Below are 25,977 nucleotides of genomic sequence, written 5' to 3' on the forward strand. Positions count from 1 at the left end.
TTATTATTTTCTCCCCAATTTGAAATGCCCAATTATTTTATTATGCTCAGCTCACCGCTACCACCCCTGCGCTGACTCGGGAGGGGCGAAGATGAACACATGCTGTCCTCCGAAGCGTGTGCCGTCAGCCGCCCGCTTCTTTACACACTGCGAACTCACCGTGCAGCCGCCTCAGAGCTACAGTGTCGGAGGACAACGCAGCTCTGGGCAGCTTACAGGCAAGCCCGCAGGCGCCCGGCCAGACTACAGGGGTCGCTGGTGCGCAGTGAGCCGAGGACACCTTGGCCGACCTAACCCTCCCTCCCCCTGGGCGACGCTCGGCCAATTGAGCGCCGCCCCCTGGAAGCTCCCGTCCACGGTCGGCTGTGGAATAGCCTGGACTCGAACTCGCGACGTCTAGGCTATAGAGCACATCCTGCACTCTAGCGAGTGCTTTTACTGGATGCGCCACTCGGGAGCCCCTTGGGCTCTGGACTCTTGACTGGAGGATTGTGGGTTCATTCCCAGGTGGGGGACACTGCTGCTGTACCCTTGAGCAAGGTACTTTACCTAGATTGCGCCAGTAAAAACCCAACTGTATAAATGGGTAATTGTATGTAAAAATAATGTGTAAAAAAATAATATAATTGTATGTAAAAATAATGTGATATCTTGTAACAATTGTAAGTTGCCCTGGATAAGGGCGTCTGCTAAGAAACAAATTATAATAATCCACTTATTCATTTTGTATTAGAAATATAGACACACTAAAATTCCATCTTGTTCTTAATTTCAAACATCGACCAGGCCAATTAAACACTTCGAATACAAACTACAGAACACCAGAAGGTCTGTTTCATGTCTGTGTATATTGACCCTCACAAAATAATCAATTGCACCTTGAGTCATGGCATGTGAGCCCAAGAGAAACAGCCAAGTAAACAAGAGAACTGTTGTTGGGGCCCCTTGAAAAACAAGAAGTAATCACAGCCAAGGACACATCGAACCCTGAACTATACAACAGTGGAACTGACTGCCCGCCTTTAGGAATTCCAAGTCAGTATATCCTGTGATATACCACCTCAATACAGACTCTGTACATCCTGCAATAACACCACCTCATTTAAAAAACCAGCTTTCAAAAGGGTCTGTATTACCTCGATGAAACTGATTAATTGATGTTTATATAATTTCAAAATAACCAGTGGAGGAAACAACAGTTATACCTGATTGTATCTAGATATTGTACAGGTTCAGAATGATTCATTACAGCGCCATCAGTATGCTGAAAAAGGTAATGACCATGACGTACAGCAACAGCATGATCAGAATAGTTTAATGAAAACTGCTTCAGTGGTATTGAAGACCTAGATGTCGTAAGCAGATGAAGTGTTGGTATCATGTTAAAGTATATTAAGTGACTGGTTTACAGTATGTAGAATAACTCCATATATCCCCACAATCCGATACTCCCAATCATTTATGAAACAATGTTAATACCAAGTTTCCTCTCAATTTAGAAAGGGGTTCTCCATATATGTGGAAAAATGTAACGTGTGACATATGTATGGGTTTCAATGCACGGAGACCTACATACGTCTGCAGATAGACAAATATACAGACTGACAGACACTCCCATACATCCCCAGAATGTAATACTACCAATAACTCCTGTGACCAAGATTCATCACAAGTGGACCTAAATACATACAAATGTACACACCACTCCCCGCTGTATGCTGATCTCCCAGGGAACGTTTAACTATAATATGTTTCAGCAGAGATCCTGCTTGTAGGTTATGTAGGGTAAGTGTCTGTGGAATGCTTGGTTGTGTTGCATGTTGTACACCAGCTGCTCAGACCACAGAGTGAGCCCGAGACGGGCTCTGCCATGCATGCCGCTTGCTTCTTTCTTTCTGACTGTCATCATTATTGCATTCCAGAACAGCTAGCTATAAATCACCCTTCCCTCTGACGTCAGTCATGCCTGCTCCTCTGTCTGGATCCTGCAGATAAGATTCTGACAGGAGGGCCACTGATACTGCACAGTATGTGTGTGTGTGGAATTTGAGTTTAGGAGTGGTGTGTGGACCTACCACAAGAATGCAATATACTGTATGATGGTCAGTTGAAAATGAGAACACTGATAAAACCTTACCACTTAATCATACTGTGTACCATTTTAATCATACGAATGTTTCTTGTACTTACATTTCTTTGAGTTATCGGTCTAAGGTGTGCTCCGTTTCCCCCCCCCCCCATACTAACCCTTTTTCACACTCGCACTGTAGCTCACATTAAGCACATTGTTACACAAAAACACAGTTTATTTTGTTTTTGGTTTTGCTTTAGGGGTTGCAGTATTCTATTTTTTATTCTGTATTAGGGAGGTATGACGTTATAATGACGTCATCGCGCGCAAAGTGAAAATGCATCAGGCAACATATATTTTATGTTTGCAAAATAGGAATTGGAAATACAGAAACCAGACATCCAATAGAAGTCAATAAACCTTAAACAGATAGCAAAGTGTAGATTCCTTTAGCATGGAGTAAGTTACAGACAGGAGTGCACAGCTCTGAGGATACTTGTAGTATTGAACAGTAGTGTATACTGTGTGTGGGCTGATCCTTGTCATTCCCTTCAGTGGAATTATCTCTATCTAAGAGCCTGTCCGCTCATGATGAGCTTGTGTGAATAAGAGGAGCGCAGGGTGACATGTACGGGACAGATTTGTGTTACAGGAGCCAGTCAGGCTGGAAACAGTTAACCTAATGAAACTACAGTACTGTGCTCATCGTAACATCTGGGAATCTTATTGCTGTCTTTTGCCTTAGCCCGGGTTCAAATCTAGCTTTAGTGATGTGGGAAGTGCAGAGATCTATAACAATGTCCATTTATATACAGACGATAACGCCACAAATATTCATTGAGTTCTACAGCTTTTTAAATAACTACGGTGCTGGATGAACATTCGCAGAGTTCTGTTCAAACCACATGTGGGTATTTTTGTTTGCTGCTTGGACGAAGCGGATTAATGAGCTATGATGTCACTGTTTGGTTTCCATACACAGTGACATCATAGCTAATCTTTTTTAATGATCTAAACCAGGGGTTTTGAGCATTTTTAAAAAAAAATTTTAAACGGTACCCCTTCTTCTCTGTAGGGTTTTAGCTCTACTGAATGGTACCACAGTTGCAATAAAAGGCAGAATAATCTAATTAACAAATGTTCATTTAATATAAAATTTATGTCACAACAGTTTAGGACTGACCGATTGCTGGTTTAGGACAGAATACCAAACAGTTATTCTGTTGATTTACTATTCAGTTATATGACGAGTTGAAAACTGCAAAGCTCCCCATTGGCAGAATCACCAGACCACCGTTTCACTCACCCACATAGTAATATTAGAGTTGAAATCACACATGTGTACAGCTGGATGATCATTTTGAAACTATACTATATTAACCTGATAAACAAAAATGAAATATTTATGTGGTTTAGCGATAATACATATTCCCGTTAAAGCATTTTCTTTTACTTTCATTTTTTTGCATTAGTGAGTGGTCGTACGCACGTACACTACGACTCTTGAACTGCTTTAAACAGTGTCAGGTTCTAAAACAGCCACCTTATTTATAAAACCCTCTTTTTATTATACAGTATGTGGTATTGTAACTAATCATCCACTGCCCTTCAACTGGGATCAAGCTTCCAAATCAGCCTCAACTCTAGAGGGGACATCAAGGATACTCAGTGAAGGGTTAAACTGTAGTTATTTCACATCTGAGGAGGGCAGAGTAACCAACAAGCCTAGAGTACAAGGTACCACTGTACTGGATCATTAAAACGCTTTGCATATATCTGAGGGCTGGCGATTATCAATTTGGTAATACCAAGACACTTGGTAAGAAAACAATGTGATTAAACCGGGCAGAATTGGCCAACCCCCAGCATCAGAAAAGTTCTGCTTTTTTTAAATTAAACTGTTTATATACATTTCTGTTATAAAAAAAAGACCCTACACATGAAATATTCCTTTATAAATTACATAAACGAAGATTGTACTCAAGAACTACTAAGAAACATATAGGGCCACATTCTTAATGTTACAGTATTTACTCCAACTCGACCATTGCATTTGTTCAGAAAGGCAAAACACACCCAATAAAATGAACAAACCAGAAATAAACATATCAGAAGCTTAAGGTAGGGCTTGTCAAGTCGTCTTCAGCTGTTTGTTTTAGAATTGATTTTTTTTTTTCCTTCCAGAAAAAAAGTGCGCTCATGATGTTTTGGAGTAAATTGCTTTGTGAATCAAGTCCAAAGTGATGCTGTTTTTAAAGTGTCCAGCTACTGTAGGCATGTGCTATTCACGGGCTGACATCTATAAGCATAAAATATACTGGGATTCTGACAAACCCTGAACAGTCATTTCTCATGCGTGATTTATATTACATTTCTTAATGTGTTTACTAATTTTGGTTGGTCAATGTAGCAGAATTGATGTAGTTGACACACATGGGTTCTATGCCCTGTTTACGGGCTCAAGAACTTGACCCGGAGATACCAGGTCAACAGCGGTGGTCCAGATGGCCAGACACACTCTCACACCAAGAAAACAAGTAGATAGAAAATAGCAGCTCTTAACAGCATCAGCAGCTCTGCATCCCTGCTTTATCAATTATAGACAGAAGATTCTTTATAGCATGTATTGATCACTTTGGACACCTAGTATTATGCTTAGAATTGCAGTTACCAGCAAAGCATTGTCATTTTGAAATACAGTATTTGTGAAATAAATAAGTTGCCCGATTTTCATTTTGTCTACTCTGATAAAATGTGAAGAAATGGGTTTGCAAAACCCCCAGGCTGAATAGATCTGTAAACTGGAACAGTTGCAGTTTGACGGCAAACTGCTTTGGTTAAGCTTCAATTTAAAAATCTAGGATTAGACCGCACTGCTTTGAATCATTTTAGACCCATTGGTAGCAATATCCTTGAAAAGTTTCATTCTGGGTTTAGATCTGCCCTTGTCAGAGTGGTGAATCACTTACCGATGAGTGCGGACTCTAACTCTGAATCCATTTTGGTTCTTTTAGACCTCAGTGCTGCATTTGATACTGTGGATCAAGACATTTTAATTGATCGTCTTAAAAGCTGGGTTGGCCTGACTGGAACTGTTCTAAACTGGTTGAAGTCTCCAGTAACTGACAGACAGGACTTTGTTTCTTTAGGGGAGTCTGTATCAGGAGTATCTACTGTTACTTGTGGTGTCCCCCAGAGCTCTATTCTTGGCCCATATTTTCTTTATATAGGCTGCCACTGGGTGAGATTGTTTGTAAACACAGTGTACATTTTCACTGGTATGCTGACGACACACAACTTTTATATACCTGGTGACACCACTGCTATTTCAGCCTTACTAGAGTGTCTTGTTTCTTTCAAAAGTTGGCGGTCTCATAATTTCTCATACAAATGTACACACAGGAGTTATTGGTAATATTACATTCTGGGGATGTAATTTGAACTCAGATAAGACAAAAGTTTTGCTGTTCTCAGCAACAACAAGAGTTGGCAAATTCCTTAAATAGATTTGGGCAACCTGAGCTCTAATGTAAAATCTGATGTGAGAAATGTGGGGGGTTGTGGTGGGGTGCCCTCTCCTGTGTGTAGTTTGTGTTATATGTTGTATGTGGTGTGTTATTATTGGGGTATATACATTGCTGCACAGGATATAAACTGGGCTATGTAACACGAGTGTTGTATTATGTATTTAGGCACGGGGATTGCACAATCACTTCACATGCAGATAAAGTATGTAATAGTATGTGGGCACAGGGAGTGCACAAATTAGTTAACATGCTGGGATTCAAGTGAATGATTAATTAGTAATTGAATCCCGGCACAACTGAATATATATAGAGGTATGAGTCTCTCACTCAGGGTTGAGTGTCAATTCAACTTGTTCACTTTTTAATCTATGTTGCACAAAAGTTACAAATATTTTGGCAAAAAATCCTGAATTCTGATACTCTGTTGCATATGTACTTACTATATCCAGCTCTGGATTCTAGTGAGTGGCACAATATACATGGACTTGAATACACCAGAGTATAAATGAAATGTGAGATAATTTATGCAGCTTCATCCAAACTTGTTTCAAGATCCTTATATTCGGTTAGTATATTAGATTCTTTCATCATCCCAATTGCCAGTTAAGATTTAAAGAAAGCATAGGCAGTGGAAGAAATGGCTTTAATTGTCAGAAACCTGTGCGCCATTTAAAAGCAAAGAGTAACAATGACCCACTGAACACGCATGAGTGAGGCATGGGGCTGCAGACAGACAGACGAAGCAGATGTTGGACGATTCCGATGCACCACTGCTGTAACCCTGCTCTCCAAACACAGGGCCAGTCAAGTGATTGGAGCTGCCAGAATCATTCCATACGGTTTCCACCACATTCGTATTTAGGGTTTCAATGTGTAGTTTGGAAAGAAACACATATTTTAGAAAACATTCCTTTTAAAATGATCTGGTGCTAGGTTAAAGAACTCTGTTTGTAACCCTTCATGGTTGAAATTGTTCCCACCCTTGCAGGGTCTAATTGACTGTCAGTAACCAACCAGCTGCTTCCCCTGTTGACTGACATGCTTTGCAGCCAGTAAGATGCTTTGACCCAAGGTAAAGTGACATAGGAAGTGAAGCAGTAAAAGATTTCCTGGAAGGAAAGGCAAGCAAACTGAGAACGTTCTTACACCCAGTGTAGTACCAAGTGTCCTGCTTTAAAATGAAAATACATGGTGCATGGTGAGTCCGCAGTGTGAAAAAAAGCGGTCGGCTGACGGCACACGCTTCGGAGGACAGCGTGTGTTCGTCTTCGCCCTCCCGAGTCAGCACAGGGGTGGTAGCGGTGAGCTGAGCCTAAAAATAGTCGGACATATCAAATTGGGAGAAAATGATAAAAATAATTGGCTACGACTAAATAAAAAAAATTTAAAAAATCAGCTTTGGTTCAGCCTGCCTCTCTCAGAACTGGCCTGTTTAGCTTTGTGACGCATATAACCAAAGTGACTGCTAATGGCAAGGAACCTTAAGTAGGAGAAGCCGAGGTAAAGATACACTGCACTTACAGCACGACCACTGCTGCCTATTTGATACACATTCCACTCACTGGAATACTTCTTAAATACACATCTTGCTATCCCTGTATAGATAAAGTGCCGCAATGGTGTCATGAAACAAAGGCTCTGCCACAGTCTTTGCATCTGTCCTGATACTTGTTGAAGGCTGGTGTATATAGAGGATACATCATGACTGTGGAGTACTGTCATTATTCCACAAAGCTAATTCTACAGCCATCCTCATGAGTGCAATAACCACAGCACTCCATGTGCGCTCGTACAGTGTTCTGTTTATATAACAAGTACGCTGTATGGAAAAGAAAGGATGTTTAACCCTAAATTAAGAGTTGATTTCAGAATCACTTTCCATAGCTCTGCATCTGCTCAGCAATGTAATTGGGAACAGCCCAATTTTGCCTGTCATCTTGTCTTCCAAAATAATAATAAAAAAGATCTCGATTGTGCTTAATAATGTATTATTTGTTTATTTAGCAGACACCTTTATCCAAAGCAACTTACAGAGACTAGAGTGTGTGAACTATGCATCAGCTGCAGTCACTTACAACAATGTCTCACCCATAAGAGCACAAGGAGGTTAAGTGACTTGCTCAGGGTCACACAGTGAGTCAGTGAGTGAGCTAGGATTTGAACCGGGAACCTCCAGGTTACAAGCCCTTTTTCTTTAACCACCAGACCACACAGCCACCTATACTAAACATACTTTCATTCGTCTTTGTGCTTTCTTACCAGACAGCTGTTTGTCACATACTGAGCCGTGCAATATCTGCTATTTATCACATACTGAGCCATGCAATATCTGCTTTATACGGCACACATGGTGACCATTATTGTGGTAGTAAGTTGGTGTCCAACCGTGGGGATAGAAAACATATATCACACATGACATATGTGATATTATTCAGTTTAAGGACTCCTTAACTCAACAAACTTTTAGCTAGTTTTAGGACATTATATATTCACAAAATAAGCATCAAATGTGAATGCAATTGTATTGTAATGGTTAATGGCAACATTTAACTATGGCAGCCCTTTGCATTGTTGTATTAATCCACATGTTTTTAATGACAGGTTGGTCTGTTGGCCACAATTGAACAAAATAATGAATTCTTATATAACTGTGTATTGTAATGCTACAATACCTACCAGGACCTCCTTGAAATGATATGTAAAGCCTCAAATTTAAGCAGTTCTTTATGGTTTTTGTGTGTGGTGTAGGCACTGTGGAGCTGTGTGTGTGTGTGTGTGTGTGTGTGTGTGTGTGTGTGTGGTGTAGGCACTGCGGAGCTGTGTGTGTGTGTGGTGTAGGCACTGTGGAGCTGTGTGTGTGTGTGTGTGTGTGTGGTGTAGGCACTGTGGAGCTGTGTGTTTTGGTGTCATTACATTTGCAAAACTTTCTAAACCTGGCAACACCCATGTCTAATAAAAACACACCTATGTGAATTTCAGGAAATACAATAGCTTTACAAGACCTAAGGCAATTGTTATTATTCATAAAGTAATTCCATGACAAGCAATGCATTCCTAAATGAGTTCTCACTGGCTGAACCCAGTTTCTGTCTTTTTTCTTGCCTGAGGGGTAGATCTTTTTGAAATATGAGAAATGATAGAGGTTTGTTGTTCATAAATGTGAGCAGGGTGATTTCAATGTTGCGATCAATTCCACTGAAAGAGATGAACAATTTGTATAAAAGAATTGCAGGATGAAGTCAAATGTACAAATAAATATGGGCCAGGTTTACTAAGCCTTCTGCTCCAGTACTGTTTTGCATTGTTTTCAATTCTACTGAAATGTTGACAACCTCCTGGTATCCAGGCGGTGCAGTACAGAGTGTCTCATCAGTCATGTTTCTTTGCATTTCATCTTCCACGTAACTTTCAGTTTTCCAATGCTCCGACTATGAATCATCCTGTACACTCAATCATAATCCAAGTCAATTCAAGCCATATTACTGCGAATGCAAACTTGAGCAACCAGTGTTCCTAATGGGATCCTGGACAGGTAATATGAGCTCCAACATGACCGTTCACGGAGTCTCGCAGTTATTCCATGAACAAGGACAGGTGAATGTTTACAGCTTTCCATAGCACTCTATTAACATCATCTGTTTGTGTAACAAGTACAAATTATGGAATAGAAATCTTGTTTAAACCTGACAGCTGCATACCTCAAGCTCACATCATTTGGAACAGTGCGATTTGCCGGGTTATTCAGTTGGATTTGAATGAAAGATCCGGTTAAAAATAAACTCATTAGCACCAAGTATGTAAAGGTTATTCAATGCTCGACCTCTCAACACATATTACACATAGTAATGGATGCCTTGAGAAAACTGTTAATTAATATCAATTAGAAAACAATCCAGTATAATCAGCTTCCAGCTCTGGCAGACATTACTGGACCGTGAATCACATTTAAAATCAATCCACGCAAGTGCTGTCTTTTTCATTTTCACTTGCCATAATAAAAGCTCAGTTGGACAGCAAATACTAAACAAAGACACAATTGATCCAAATGTATTTTATTAGTCACCAAAACCAGTGAATCAATACTTTATGCGGACGAAAGCATCCAATCCAGTACCCGCCACTGCCACATCAGCCAATCTCCGCCTGTCAGCTCAACTGGAGCTCAGCGTCTTTCAACAAAGAGAAACAGGGACACTTCAGTAATATTGCTCCAGATAAACTGTAAGCAGCTCTGACAAGTACAAAAGTTATTTGTTTAATAAAGTTCTGTTTTTTTTTTTTTATAAACATTTTTGGGACTATTTTTCTAAAACTTCACAGCAGAAGGGTACCTGACGAATCATTACAAGTTCAAGGTACTCATTTCTAATAGCAATAGTGCCCTCTCGATGAAGGCTTGGGAGGCATAACTCCCATCGTGGCCAACTACCACGCGGTAGAGCCTTCATCGACTCGCTAAAGAATCTGCTTTTTTCATCGCAACACAAATAGCATCAGAAGAGCTTCAGTCCAGCGCAAGGAAAGCACGTGGTTCTGGGTCGCTAGCTACGCGAGGCTCCAAATTGAGTGATGCCTTGAAGTGTAATTGAGGATTGCAAAATAAAAGCCATGGCGATCAGTAATTGATGAATCAATTATTTGTTGCATCACTAACATTGACTGTGTTATTACGGTAAGTCATGCAGTGTATATGGGGGTAGGTGTCTGAATGGCTTCAGGTCAGTTTCTGTAAACTGCTAATTGTCACAGTTGGAACCAGTATGGGACCACTAAACCAACTAAGAAAACAACTCCAACCTTAAGGTCACCACACCATTCACCTGAGCTCATTTTGCGATGTCCATTTATCGCTAACTTAAAGGGCTAATCTTTTTCAGAAGGAGACCCGTGAATGCAAAGGAACCATTATGCCTGGAATAGTCAGTAAACATTGTAAATATTGATCTAACCAGAAACTGCAATAGAGAATGATAGCAGAAACAGGTAAGACATTAACTAAAGCCAAACCTGCAAAGGGACAGAGCAGAAATGGTAAGCTGAGTTGACTTTATCAGGAGTTCACCAATATCCTGGCAAAACAAGCATTCAAAACAAAGTGTTGATGATGCAACACATATGGCTGCTACACTTTGGAACAAAATGCTGTTTTAATGGATCCAATTTCTTTGCAATATACAGTCTATTAAACTGTACAACACATTGTAGTAATTAAAAACAAGAGAAAGTCATAGACATACCTATTGCAGTGTTTGGTATGTGATATTGGGCTACCATGCTTTGTATTCGGAACATTTCAATACTGTACAGTCTTATGCTTGTATTTCTAAGAGTGGGTAAGTGGGGTGGACACCAGCTGTATGACTAATTCATGTAACTAATATTCACCGGAGTGTGATGATAACCAAAGTGATCTTCTTATCAGGAGCTAAGGGTGACATTAACAGAAGTTTTATAAAGTCACAGTCATAGAAATATGTAGGTTTCCTTTGATTGCTAATTGCACTAACAGTACTAAACTTGTGATCCTAGCTATAAATTCCATGAGATCTTTAACATATTCAAATTTATTCTCACAAAATTAGTTAGATGCCATTGGAAACCTTTCTATACCTCCCCAATCCCCCTGAAAAAGTTACAGAAACTTCTGAGCAAAAGAATATTAACGTTAATTTAAATTAAAACAGGTCTGTTCACCTATTAAAAAAACAACACAAAAGATATTAAAAAATAATGATTTACCGCTTTCGCTTCTGTACGATATCAATCGGCCGGTTGACAGCACAAGGAGACCCAAAGATATTCCCATTTCGTAATTTTAAGGAGAGATCCGTCGTAGTCAGAAAGCCACAGTTTGTTGGCAAACTCATGTTTTTCTTTCCCTCCACTCTCTCTATCTTCTTCTTCCTAACAGCTGGGGCTACAGTTGTGCGTCTGTCCTTTTCCTTGTGCTCGACCCCAGTTTCCTGAAACTACATTTTCCCATTGTCGGTTTTCTTAAGTTTCTTTTTGGTTTTAAATAGAATCCCCAGGTTCTTCTTGTAATCTTCTTCTTTTTTCAAATAAATCTTCTTGGCGTCTCTGCTGGCCTCTAACTTTTTGCTATTCACATTTTTCTATCAAATGTCACCTTCTGCATGCTTTGCTTGAAAGTCTCCTATGCTATTCTTTTCTGGTACCTTCGTTCAGATAGATTTCTCTGTCTGTCTCCGGTTCCCCAGGAAGAGGCACTGTCTCCCCATGCTGTTCCATGGTCTTCATGCTAGTCTGAATCGTACCTTCTTTTGGCTATTCTCCATGCCTCAGGCTGGCTTCTCACTTTCTCTCACTCTCTGCTCCTCTCCTCTCCCTCATGCTCTAGTCTGCTTCTCCTGACAGCTGAAATGATGTAGAACAAACCCATTCACAACGGGAGACTGACTGATCCCTGAACAAGTGCCAATTACACTGTGATGCCACTGCCCATAGGAGGCGGGGCCAAGCACATGAAAGCCCTCTTCAAGCATGCCTTTTAACCCTTTGTGGTGATCTTCCTTTCCTTTTACTGCCTAAGCAGAAAGTGCCAAGGCATTTACTGTACACCAGGTCTAAGCTTGCCTGTTAAATAAAATGATAAGACATGCTAAAAAGTATATAGAGACCCCACAATTCCTCTCAATTGTAACCTAAAATGAGTGAATGTTTGTTTTTGTGTAATCTGCTTTGTATGAAACACTGCGGGTGTTTCTGGTTTACCAGTTTGTTTTATATGTGGTCGTTTTGTTTTGCTGCAGTCACATGACACTATGTGTACAGCACCTAGGCTCTGTTTGTGCTTGTTGTGAAAATTGTCATTTATGTTTTTATATTAATTTGAACTGACAATGAATATTCCTCTACTCGTTGCAAAAAAACTAGCAGTACAATATTGGAAAGATGACCAAATATTCTATGTCTGTAAGAAAGAACTCTTGGAACCACACTATAGAATACAAACAAGAAACATTCGAAAATATTTCAGGAAATCATTCCTCCATGAGTTCAAAACGTAATGTTTACAAAGGCTAGCATAGTGGTATGTGCTACAATGTAACAACTTCTATTATATATATTCCACTTTCAGTAACAAATTGGAAATCATTATTTACACTTGTGTTTGAACTAAACATTTGATTTAATTCTTAAATTTGCAAAGTTTTCCCTATGCTTTTCCCCATGGTTAGACAATGGATTTACCATAGTATACCATGTTTTGCCAGGGTTTGTATAATACTTTAAAGAAAGGATCCACACACTGAAGCAGACGAGGTGCAAGTTCACAAGGCTGAAGCCATAAATCAGTATAGAGAGAGAGAACGGCACACTCAATTGCACTCTAAAATTGTACATCTTTAATTCATAACCATACCTCCGTGCTTCACAATGCTTACCTATGCTTTACCATGCTTTATTACACTTGGCTATGCTTTTACTATGGTAAACTTTTATGAGGGATGTTCAGCCAAATTTGTGAAAGATGTGGTAAGTGACGTAGGGAAGTGTGTTAGCGTGCTGTGCATTGAAGCTCCCAGATGAAGCATCACGCTCTGATGTCTGTGTAACACCAATATGCTTCCCCATGAATATGTTTAAGCAGCAATTGTTTTTCTTGAATAGTCAGTAAGCATGGAGAAAGATATCTGAAACAGAGAAGCATAGAGAACACACATAAAAGGATGTAAGAAATGAAATATTGGAAACATGCAGATGAAGTTTTTAATGTGACCACAGTCCCTGTAGAAGCAATCTTCTTTTAAGAACTGATTGATATGTGAAAATGACCCCTAGCTATTGCCACAGCAGTGTGAAAGCGTAGTATTTGCAAAATGATCAAATATAACAACTGTGCTGCTGCTGCTAGTCAAGCAAAGAACAAGCAAACGTCTCCTAAACTATCAGGCAGGGCCTACTTTTTTTTGTTTCATGTGTGGCTGAGTAGCTATGAGAGAAACTGTGGAACAATTATTTTTATTCTACCATACATCTCTGGCCAAAAGCGTTGCATCACCCTACTAATTTTGCTTCATAAAGTCAAATGAAACATGCTGAATAATGTTACATTAACATATTGAATTACATACCGCTTTGTAGTTTTCCATATACTTGACAAAAAACTGACAAATGATAAAATGTGACTTTATGAAATATAACATGAAATACTGTACTACTGTTATGGCTTCTGATAGACTTTTGCGATATCATTTTGCAGTTTCTTTGATTACATGATAAATAAAATATCTAAATTATGTTCATGTATTCTCAATCCTAAAATTCAAGGTTATGCAAAACGTGTGGCCATAGCTGTTGGCAAAATAGCTCTGTCTGGGTCAAATGAAAGCAACAGCTGCCTAACCTGGTAGGTGTACCCGTTTAACGACAGAAAAAGGTAGGCTGTCAATGCTGTGACTGATGACTGCACAAATCACAACGAACAAGACACACTGTAGTTCACCCTCAAGATTGTATATGTTTACAATTGTAGATTACCCAATGTGTTGCTCATCAGTTAGTCACATACATTTGCTGAATTGTGAAAAAAATTATTAGTACATCATTCCCCGTTCAGATGGGCGTTAAATTGTTTTCTGAGCTAAAATAATTTAGCGCATGCCCGGTCAAGTGCAGTTCACGTTTTAACATGTACCACATAATATCACCACCCTGGTTCAAACTGTAGCACAAAAAACTCCAGCAGCAAGTCTCTACCATGAATATAAACCCCTGAGGACTGGCACGGTTTCACATTTCAATATGAAAGGGAATTAAGTTGCAGTGTCCATTAAAGATCCGCTTGGGACGCGACCGCGTTCAACTGCAAAGCAAAACACCACCAGAATTCACTGAGGTGTTTAGTTTAAAGGAATTAGAAACAAAACGAATTAAAAATACATCTATTATATAAAAAGAACACTCCACGGACGCTAATGGAGAACCGCGTGTATTGACACTTGTGAGGATGGTTGAAAACAAACTTGTGTGCATTTAACGGTTGAGAAAATCCTGTCTGTGCTGTAGCACGCATGAGGGTGGATGAGAATACAGTCAGCTCTCCTGATAAGCTGCATACTGGGTGTTTTACGCATTGAAAAAGTACCAGTTACACATGATATTTAAATTGAATGCCTAACAAATACGTATAGCAATTTTCCTGCACAGCTTGAGTTTGCATGTGATCCAGCTTCTTGTACTTGGTTGGTTACCGGCGTCTCAATGGTCAATCGTGAATTTCCTGCAAGCAGTAGCTAGAGAATGGATCATATACATGCCAGGACAGCTAACTGTAGCCTGTCTGGGTTTTCAATTAAAAAGAATCTACAGTTGAATCCACTAACTTGCAATGTGTGTTTGTGACCCCATTCACACTTGTGATTTAAGGTGTCCCAGGGCCGCCTCAGGGCCACCTTTTCTCGTATGTGAACGCTCCAAAAAAGAACAGGCAGCCCGGCTGGCCTACATTTAGGCTGCAGTTTCGATGTGGCCCAGGGCCTGCAATCTGGGACCAGGACCGGCCTTTACATATGAACGCAAAGCTGGCTTTACTCCATGATCTTACCTGGAGCGCTTAATACAGTCGTTTAATACTGTTATAAAGTCAAAGATAAGTCAAACTAAGTGATTAAAGAAACTGTGAATGTAGACGTTTTGGTGAAGGCTCCCCCTTATAAAAGTTTACCATTTGCACAGTAATATTGCAGTTTTCCCATGGTTATACTGTGCATTTATCTCTGTTTACCCTGTTTTGCCATCTTTTTAATATGCTTTACCATACCTCTCTGGGCTTTACAGTGCCCAGTACCTCTGCTTCACCATGGTTTATCACACTTTGCTATGCTTTTATAATGGGAAACTGCCTAGTTTAAAATAGTTAGCCAACATCCTTCAAGATGAAGGAATTTCATAGCAAAGGAGACAGAATATAGAAATATTTCTACTTGCAAGGCCAACTGTATCAGTTTTCTGGTTTAAGTAAAATGAAGGAGTTTGACATTTATTACATTTGAGATTCATGAGAAAGCAGTGCCAGATGATTTTATTTGAGGTGCCATTAAAATTGTCCACTTAAAATGTAATTTTTATAATATATATAAGCTCTGTATTAAGGCCAGTCAAGGGATCAAAAATGTGTCCTTAAGGGGGTGGGTGGCCTTCCTGCCGAGGGTGCTGCTGTCGTAATTGACCAGTTTAGTTTCTAATAGTATCTTTTGGCAGTTTACAGCAGCATGCTGGTCTTATTAGAGACGTCATTTAACAGAAGCTTCATGAGTTTGGGACTGATTATTTTAAAAAGTTCTGAGCTAATTATCAAACAGATGGTGGCCTTATATTAAATTACATTGAGTTAAATATAGTAAATAGATATATGTAAGTATATCTAGAATATTAAATATTATAATTGCTTAGAAATGTGAATTCACAGCACAAGCTAGTTGTATTATTAAACCTCACACGCTACCACTCCCTAAACAAGTTGTTTGATAGAATACCCTATTTGAGTCAATGGTTGTTGTGGTCATTCCTGTGAATCCAGATAAACCAGCAGGATGGCCATGCTGTCTTGCTAACTGTATTGGAGGTGTAAATGCTAGCTGCTGAAAGTGAGTCTGCCGTACATGCTGTAAGAATCCGCTCTAAAGATAGACGGTGCCCTTTCGACCTGGCAATGGACTGAATCAGCAGGTTACTAGAGTTCTCTTGAGAGAGATTTCAAACTGGCTGTCATTCAACATTATTCCAAGAGGCCCAGACAGGAGGGTTAGGCAAAGATACACTGTAGCTTCCAAGACGACGTATTCAAGTTGTAAATTAAAACATTAAACAAATGCACAAGTATTAAGGGGGTGTCATCTACGTGTTCTGAATATTTAATTTCCTATGTTCTGTATTGTTTGCTGGTGTGTTTCTACTTATATCATTATTACAGCAACAATGTTATTATTGCACTATGCACTGGAGCCCATAGCTGAAGCATTGTGCACTGTGCACTGGAGCCCATAGCTGAAGCATTGTACACTGTGCACTGGAGCCCATAGCTGAAGCACTGTGCACTGGAGCCCATAGCTGAAGCATTGTACACTGTGCACTGTGCACTGGAGCCCTTTGCTAAAGCATTGTACACTGTGCACTCAAGCCCATAGCTGAAGCATTGTACACTGTGCACTGGAGCCCTTAGCTGAAGCATTGTACACTGTCCACTGGAGCCCATAGCTGAAGCACTGTGCACTGGAGCCCATAGCTGAAGCACTGTGCACTGGAGCCCATAACTGAAGCACTGTGCACTGGAGCCCATAGCTGAAGCATTGTACACTGTGCACTGGAGCTCTTAGCTAAAGCATTGTACACTGTGCACTGGAGTCCATAGCTGAAGCATTGTACACTGTGCACTGGAGCCCTTAGCTAAAGCATTGTACACTGTGCACTGGAGCCCATAGCTGAAGCACTGTGCACTGGAGTCCATAGCTGAAGCACTGTGCACTGGAGCCCATAACTGAAGCACTGTGCACTGGACCCCATAGCTGAAGCATTGTACACTGTGCACTGGAGCTCTTAGCTAAAGCATTGTACACTGTGCACTGGAGTCCATAGCTGAAGCACTGTACACTGGAGTCCATAGCTGAAGCACTGTACACTGGAGTCCATAGCTGAAGCACTGTACACTGGAGTCCATAGCTGAAGCACTGTACACTGGAGTCCATAGCTGTGCATGGTAGTAGATGTATTCCTAGTACTTCATATAATGGGGGGCAAACTTCCCAACCCCCTTTATGTGGAATAACTATAGCATGAACATCTCTGGCATAGCCTTTATGTATGTAAAGCAATCCACTGTACATATATCACTGAACAAATCATGCACTAAGACCAGAGGTACAATAGTGTGCAAATGTATTGCAACATCCCATTGCTTCTGTAGTTTTGATTAGTTGTGCATATGAAATCAAACCACTGGAACTGAAAATATTGGAAAAATGTCAAAATAGGCAAATTAGTGAATGTCTAATTTAATTGATGACTTTAATAGGCCACACATGCAGTTCATTTACAATAGTAAGAGAAAAGGAACACAGAGCCACAAATGGTAAAATGCATGAGACTTTTTAAAAGTTGTTTCTATAGCACTGATTACTGACCGAAAATTGCAATTCACTTGGAGGGGAAGGTGTGCATGTATTAAGCATTTCTAGCACTGAACAGCACCTCTTAAAGATGCATTCCCTGCCCTGACAGACACGTCCCACTAATAATGTGAAACTGCTCAGCGCTGGCTTGTGTACAAACGAAAGACTGCATATCTGTAGACATCCTCCAGCTTGGTTTATATGATAATGGGTTTGAAGTGCTCTTGTAACTGTCTCTTAAATGTATTGCCCTATTCTAACCTTGCTTGTGATTTGCAAGAGTTCATGAGTTCACACAACAGACTGCATCTGGTAAACTCTTATAGGGCTGATGAGTTTAACTGAAAACATGACTTCATTTAGAGTACAAATCCATAACAAGCATGTCAGTAACATACATCCTCCTCCATGGCTGTAAATTCAAAATCAGAGCTATCCGTGTGACGAAAAACATGATGACCGTGACCTACACAAATTGTAGCACAATGTTTAATTACAATTGATATGCTCTGGTACAGAACCAGAGAGCCTCCATATAGCCTCCCAATCTGATATTCTCAATCAGTTCTGCTAAATAATTGTAATACGAAGTGTGACAGGGCTAAGGCCCAGCACATAAGAAATATTAGTTTTGTTTATTTTCATTTGGGCGTGTTGTGTTTGGTTTATTTTTGCAAATTGTTTAGTGTCAATAGATTTTTAATGAATTATTAAAGCCGGACGCTCCGTCTGGGACATGCTACCTGCTGTATTTGGTTGTGGGGAAAAGCAGCTGTGAATCCATAACCAGCAGGGGGGCGTGTCCCAGCGGAGCGTCATGTGATAAAAAGGGTCAGCTGACACACCTTGGGGCTGCTGCAAGACCATAAACCATAGGACTGAGATCGTCCACACTACCAGGAAAACGAAATCTTCCCGGTCACCGTGTGTGGTGTGGAGCTGTGTGAAGAGGAAGCCAAAACCGCTGATGACTGTGTATAGCCAGGGTCAGGGTTTGAATTATTATAAGGAATATGGATTAGTTTAGGGGTAAAAGTATAGCGAGGTGTGCACTACCATTGTCACATGTTGTTGTGGTGTTTTTTTTTTTTCTGTGTGTTTTTTTAAATAAATCCTGCGGGCCTGAGCAGCATTGTCAGTGACACCTCCATATAGACCTGCAGTCTAATAGTCTCAGTCTCTTAGGCTAAATAATGTTTCATCCCCTATGGGGGATAACTATATATTCATGTTGGGATTTCTCAGAAGTTTTCATATTCATTTTTTTTAATATAACATTTCTAAATAAATGAGTTACCACTCCAACTGTGTCTGACAAAGAGCACATACTGTACACTGACTGGCCACTTTATTAGGACATGTACCTAATATCGGGTTAGGTCACTGATTACGCTGATCAGCGCCTTGATGAAGCATAGACGCCACAAGGTGCTGGAAGGTATTTCAAGGGACACACTCAGTCATTAATATTGCACACACTCGGTGCAGAGAGGTACTGTAGGCAGAGAATAGTGATTACGATCGATCAAGTTCATCCCACGTATACTCAACTGGATTGAGAGCCTGAAATCTGCCATGCTCCTCAAACCATGCACAGTTGTGGCACGGTGGACGGGTGCATTATCATCTTCAAGGTAGCCTGGGCTCAGCATTGTTGGGTGGATTTGATCCACAGCAATGCTTTAGTAAACTACAGCATTAGTTTGGCCTGCTACATTAATCAAAGAATGCAAGCTATAACCAGGAGAACATGCCTCACACCAGGGCAATGCTAAAACCACTAGGTCACCAGAGCATACCACTGTACAAATCAAAAGACCAACATGCTGCATTTGTTCTCTTCTTGTGGGCCAGTTATTTAGTATCAATGTTCCTGTTTTGAGTGGTCCAACTGTTAGTGTAATACAGTGCTGGCAACAGAACATAATCAAGGCTAGATTTCCTTGGGAGGAGAAGGTCCAATGGTAATGTATTGGCCAATAATTCACAAGTCATGTACTTAACGAAAAACTGACAAAAACTGATAAATGTGATATTTTGAAATCTAACATGAAATAATGTACTGTACTACTATTATGGCTTCTGGTAGACTTTTGTGGCATCATTGTGTAGTTTCTTTCATTACATGATGTTAAATAAAGGACCTAAATTTATGTTCATATAGTGTGTGTTTTTTTTTTTTTTTAAACCAATTGCTTAAATAAACGCTGATACATTTCAGATCAGAGCAGTTTTTTTTTTTATGGAAGTCTATTCGGTATGTTTTACTCTCCCCATGTCTTTTTATGATGTTACCAATCATTCTGAGAGGTTCTCAAAGATTGTGTTTTTTTACTTTAAGTCTGAGCTGTACTTCAGTTTGAATTGCCTGCCATAGACATATCTCTACCTGGAGGAAATTACCAGTGTAATACATTTACTATGATGGGGCACTTTTCCTGCAGTTTGTCCATGTAGTCCGACACTTAGGAGCAAGTTTACTTTTGTTTTGCTGGCAGTACCCTAGCTGTGCACTAGATGGTGCTGGACACTGATCTAGCCAATGATACATACCTGTATGTCTATGACACATAACTAGTACTGAAGAGCAGCTCTTGATCTCAGTCGAAGCCCCTTTACACAGACTTATCTAAAAACTCAACAACTGTATATATGGAGTAGTTGCAGGTAAGGGGCAGTAAAATAAAATATATAAATACATTTAAGAGGAAACTATTTAAAAGCAAGATTAAACACAGCTTAGTTGCATAAACATCATGAAAAAAAACTCTAAGGTGAAAATATCAGTGATGAAACATACCCTCTCATGCCCCCCCTGCTGGTCTTTGTGCAGTTTTTCTCATGAATGCTAGACTAGAAGGTGAAGGAAGTCAGTTAAAAGTGGACAGAGGAAGGAAGCAAGACGAGCCTGCGGTCCTGCTTTCATGTATTTGTATAAATCGGTTATAAATAGTTTCTCATTTTTTATTGTTTTCAACTGTATTAAAAACAAGCCAGGTTGTGTTTATACAACTACAAGCTCTTGCTTCTCTTGTGGTGTCCCACAGGAAGCTAGTGTTGGTTGCAGGACGTATCCTGGGTTAGTTCACAACGCCGTTTTTAAAGAAACCGCTTTGTTCATGCTTTAGAAAAATACTTTTATACTCGAAGTTAGAATCAAGGATAGAGGACAATTACCATGACTACCTAAACAGGACCAAACTTTATGGAAAATCAGGGTACTGACACAGCTAGCCCAGTTGATTCAGCGCCATTCAAAAGATGTTTCTGGACAACTCTAAGCACTCGCATGCAAAATCATATTTGAATGTCTGTAGAGAGAGGAGAGGCTAATCTGGTTGCTCTTCTTCATGTTCTCCTTGTAAAGACAGACCTTCACAAAACTCTGCATGCTTGTGGTCATGCTATGAACTAGCGCATGTAATGTAACAGTGGCTGAGCTAATCAAGACACAGTTGGGGCAAACTTGGTCCCTATTTGTTTTATTCCTGTTGCTTCTGGTTCCTACTGCAATAAACACAACAGAATAATGACAATAATAAGTTGTCCCTGCATGTGAATTGTTTAACTTCGCCCCTTTTAAGATGCATCTTTACAGGGAGCACGCTTTTTTGTCCAGCATATACATTATCCCCTTTTGTAGAGAACAGATCTTCGTATGGCTGGTCCCTATATGCAAACAGTGCTTATTCTGCAGAATATTGTTTGTAAAACCATACTAGCATTACAGCTCAAATAACATCATATTACACAACCAGTGTTGAGAGATCTAGCATTGGATAGCCTTCACATTTGATGCTGCGGAGTGAATATTTTGAATTCAAATCCAACGGCGGGTAAATGGCACCGCTCCTGATGACAACACGTTGCTAAGCAGATGCAGAGTGGGATCTGGTGAAAGTAATGTCAGCCTCTTGAGGTTTAAACATGCTTTCATTTCCATGCACTTCACTTGTTATATAAACAGAATGCTGTGTTTATTTCACTCATGAAAACGGCTGTTGACAATCCTCAGACATGGAATAACTATCCTTTACGTTTTTGATTAAGTTTAGCTTATGTAACCAGCTTTTTTCTATAATGTAACCAGTTTATTTCTATACCCTGATAAGCTACCGCTGGATTTTAGAGCATTTTACAGCACCCGGTTGCATCAACCACCTACCCGTGGTTATCCCAGAATCCATCCCTAACTATTGAACACTCAATAGTGCTGAATTTAGAAACCCTAAAAGAAACGTCATGAATTCATTGACAAACGCTTCGATTAGAAGTTTTGATAATGTCTTCAAAAAGACCAAAAAAAGACATGAAAAATGTGTCTCTGGAATACTGAAATGTGCAGGTCCTCATGAATACATTTGTTGTCTATGGGTTACTTTCTTCATTTTCTACGAATCGCTTTTGTGGTAATCCTCCCAACGCAGCCCATAGAATTCTGCAGCAAGGCTCGAGAGCGCTGTCAAAGATGCCAGACAGCAGCACCCGCTATTTCAATAAGCATTAGTCAGCAGAGAGGGGGGGGGGGGGGGGTATGTGTCTAGTTTATATGGCCTACATTCACTCTCTAATAATAGACTTGTACTAGTTTGAAATTAAATAGGTGGCTTTTAACTGGGGTGGCAGCAGGGGAACACTGGAAACAAATGGTTCTGTTCACTCTAAAAATCGAACCGAACTGTCGTATTAAAATGTGGAAACCTTTTATGAATGCATTGCACAAATCACTGAATTCTTCAGTATGTGTCACAATTCCTGTGCATCTGATTTTTCTATTTGACTGATAGTGAGTTAATGCAATGTGTGTGAGGGTGTCTCTTATTAACCCTCGTTGGGGATGAAATCTGTCGGTCCGTACATCCTTCCAGCTGTATGTCACTCATCCCATTGGCAAGAAACTTGGTATTAACATTCTTTAGCTTTAGTTATTGACAATATCAGATTCTGGGGGTATAGGGGGTGTCTGTATGTGACACTTACATTTTTGCCTATATCTGGAGAATCGCATATTTTCTATTTATATTCTATTTTGCAATGCTGTTATGGTCATCAGTGTTGTCATCATATAAACAGCAGTGTTATTGAGAATTGTTTAATGAATTTGAGCTAAACTCAACTTTAGCTATACCGGTTTATGATGTTAAATCTATAGTACTATAGTACTGAAAGCACAGTGCAATATGTTTTAAAGTGTAGCGTATATATTCAGGACTTGCCTGTTTTGCATATAACCAAGACACAAGTGCCATCTAGTGGTTCCTTAAATACCACGCTGCTACAAGAAATGAAAATTCATAGAATTCACCACAGAGCAAGTTTGTAAGTCTCCAGGTTTTATTGCTAAAGCTATATATTCCTTATGAAGTCTTGAATATCTTTAGTAACTGACCTGTCATTCAATGGATTCCCATCCCTCCTCTCCCCCAATCACCAGCTCTCTTCACTTCCCCTATGGTAACCACAGGGGGTCTATCGTCTCGTCCAAACAGCCCGGCAACGAACTCTCAACCAAGTGAAGCCGAGTGTTTCATCTTGTACCGCACTCCATCATCAAATAAACACTATTCAGTACACATTCTGTGTGGTGGGGGTTTGTCCTCTATCACTGATACAGTGTGGAGTAGTGGTTAGGGCTCTGGACTCTTGACCGGAGGGTCATGGGTTCAATCCCCGGTGGGGACACTGCTGCTGTACCCTTGAGCAAGGTACTTTACCTAGATTGCTCCAGTAAAAACTCAACTGTATAAATGGGTAATTGTATGTAAAAATAATGTGATATCTTGTAAGTCGCCCTGGATAAGGGCGTCTGCTAAGAAATAAATTATTTACACGTGCCTTCATTCGACCAGCCTGGCTTGTTGAATTAATTATACTGACATCAGCATGAGACACATACTCTCCTCTCGTCTCCAGAGCTTGCCGTGCCGTTCCAATGGGCTGGCATTGCAATATTTTATCTTTATTTTATTAAGTAGATAGACATGTATCAAAGTAACAATCCACAAAACCGTTTTCCTTTTTTTTTGTACCCAAACCTTGCCAGTAGATGGCACCATTTCTCCACCTACTCTCACTCCCTATGGTTGCTTTCAGAAGTTCAGGTTTATAACATAGTTTCACCACAGTAATAGTTGTGCATGTGGGGCTGTGGTTTCTATTGAATAAGTCAGTATGGTCTGTACTGAATTACAAGCTCATACATTCCATCCAGGGCTTCTGTGATCATCAACCACAAGAGCAAAGCTTTGACTTCAGCCTATTACACCATACATAGACAGAAAAGTCGTATTGCACGGTTTTAATGTCAAAACCATGTAATACAGCTTGTTTTTTCCCCATGAGCCAAGATGCAATATTCCTATCCATGTAATACACATTGCTGTTGAAGAATTAGAACAATATATACGGAATTTCATCAAGCTAAGAAGAATTGTGACATTATATGAAATACAACCAGATCGCAGTACCATGTTTTGTACTTTCTACTCCTCCATTTCCCCGTTGCTATGGCAGCGTCATTCTAATAAGGGCTGCTTTGTTGTTCTAAGCTAGCTGACGGCGCTCGATATTGAGATGGATGGATATATTTATGTGACTGTACAGCGTGTTTATAAAGTCTTGGCAGGATGTTGTAAACTGCTGGTCAGAGCGGTGAGGGCTTGTGGAATAGAGGTTACCGATGGGAATGCTGTGTTCTGTCTGTCTGCCAAAACAGAGCAGGAATGGCCATGTGAACTGCATTTCTATAGACAGCATACAGAGCGTATATCATAGAGCTGACAGGGCACATTGCCTCCTCACATGTAGGGGGCAGTGATTGTTCTGCCAGTGCTAATAACAGGCAATAAATTGATTATAAATTAGTACTAATTATTCGACAGTTTGTTTGTGTTGACATTACAAATCAGCACTGCCAGTGTGCAATCAGATGAAAAGGAGAACAAACTGCTGCCATGCCACTGATACTGTTGATTCCCAATACTAATCAATCACTAATATACTGGTTCAATACTAATCCATCACTAATATACTGGTTCAATCCTTATCAGTCACTGATACTGGTTCAATACTAATCCATCACTAATATACTGGTTCAGTACTTATCAGTCACTGATATACTGGTTCAATACTAATACAATTTCCCACTTGCATTTGGATTATGGGCCAGGGAAAGAATTGCATGTATTTTTTAAAAGTAAACATTTCTGCACAAGATTACACAACTAATATAAGCGTGCTACTAATAGGGTCATGACTTTGAATACAGAAAATCAAAAATAGCAAACAAAAGAGACAAACATGAAATAATTTATTATGACGGGTCTGTTGTCAACAGTTCTGAGTAGGTTAAAAAAAACAAAAAAAAACCTGCTAAGCCATGCATCTTCCAGTCTCTCATTCTGAGTCCCACACTAAGCACAGTGACCACAAACAGCCCGTTTGCTACTTTTAACTGAACTTCGTGCCCCGGCAGAACGACACAACAATTTGCATGCATGTTTATTCTTGTGTTTCTGTTAAAGAGCTGCTAGACAAATGGCCCTCCCTAATCCCTGACACCCCACTGCACTGATCTGCAGGGGCACATTTAGAGGATGTTCTTTCAGTGATGTCTCATATCAATCCAATGGAAAACACAGAAAAACGAGCGAGCAAGAGAGAGTGCACCTCAATCCTGACCTGAACCCCCTACCTACCATTCAGTCCTGGGCCTCTCTCAAGCAGAGACTGACAATCTAGCCCCACTGTGTGTTCTCTGGGTTTAAATTCTTTTCGCTTGTGAGTGACCTCCACGAGATTTGAATCTCTGTGCCACCTCCTGTTTTATTTGCTTGTTCTGTAAGTTCATGTACTAAACTGAAAACATGGGCATTCAATAGCTATCCTGTTTCAATGCAATAGCCTCCTTGTCAAACAGTCTTCACAATTTACAGCTTAAGAATAAGACTTTACAAGTGAAAGGCTAATAATTGCTCCAGAACTTCAAAAAGAGTGCAAAAAGATATCCAGTATAGTCAAGTAAGTAAAAACAGATGCATTAATGCATTTACACATCATTAAAAATAGTATAACTTTTTTCAGCTCAAGTGAAATTATAGTCAGGTACTTAGAGTCAAAATCTAAATGCACACATAATAAAGACGCCAAAACAGTAATTAGCAACTCAGACATTTCATGAGACACTTGTGAAAGGCTGCTACACACCAGACGCCATGTGATTTTTCATTGGGCAACAAGATACTTTTGC

The 25,977-nt window shown here is 40.0% G+C and overlaps 1 protein-coding gene across 4 annotated transcripts in view; it reads right to left on the bottom strand.

The window, feature by feature from the left end:
• LOC117428892 (cAMP-specific 3',5'-cyclic phosphodiesterase 4D-like) overlaps window positions 1-25,977 on the bottom strand; it is a 196,365-nt gene that overhangs the window by 49,500 nt on the left and 120,888 nt on the right. Inside the window, exon 1 of one of the 4 annotated variants that reach the window (XM_059014057.1) lies at window positions 11,338-12,010. The exons of the other annotated variants lie outside the window; for them this stretch is intronic. Coding sequence (XP_058870040.1) covers window positions 11,338-11,465 — 128 coding nt within the window. The 5' untranslated portion in view covers window positions 11,466-12,010. Of the gene's footprint in view, window positions 1-11,337; window positions 12,011-25,977 lie in introns of those variants that run through there. 4 annotated transcript variants of the gene reach the window in all.

The sequence above is a fragment of the Acipenser ruthenus genome, chromosome 47, assembly GCF_902713425.1.
Source record: "Acipenser ruthenus chromosome 47, fAciRut3.2 maternal haplotype, whole genome shotgun sequence".
NCBI lineage: Eukaryota > Metazoa > Chordata > Actinopteri > Acipenseriformes > Acipenseridae > Acipenser > Acipenser ruthenus.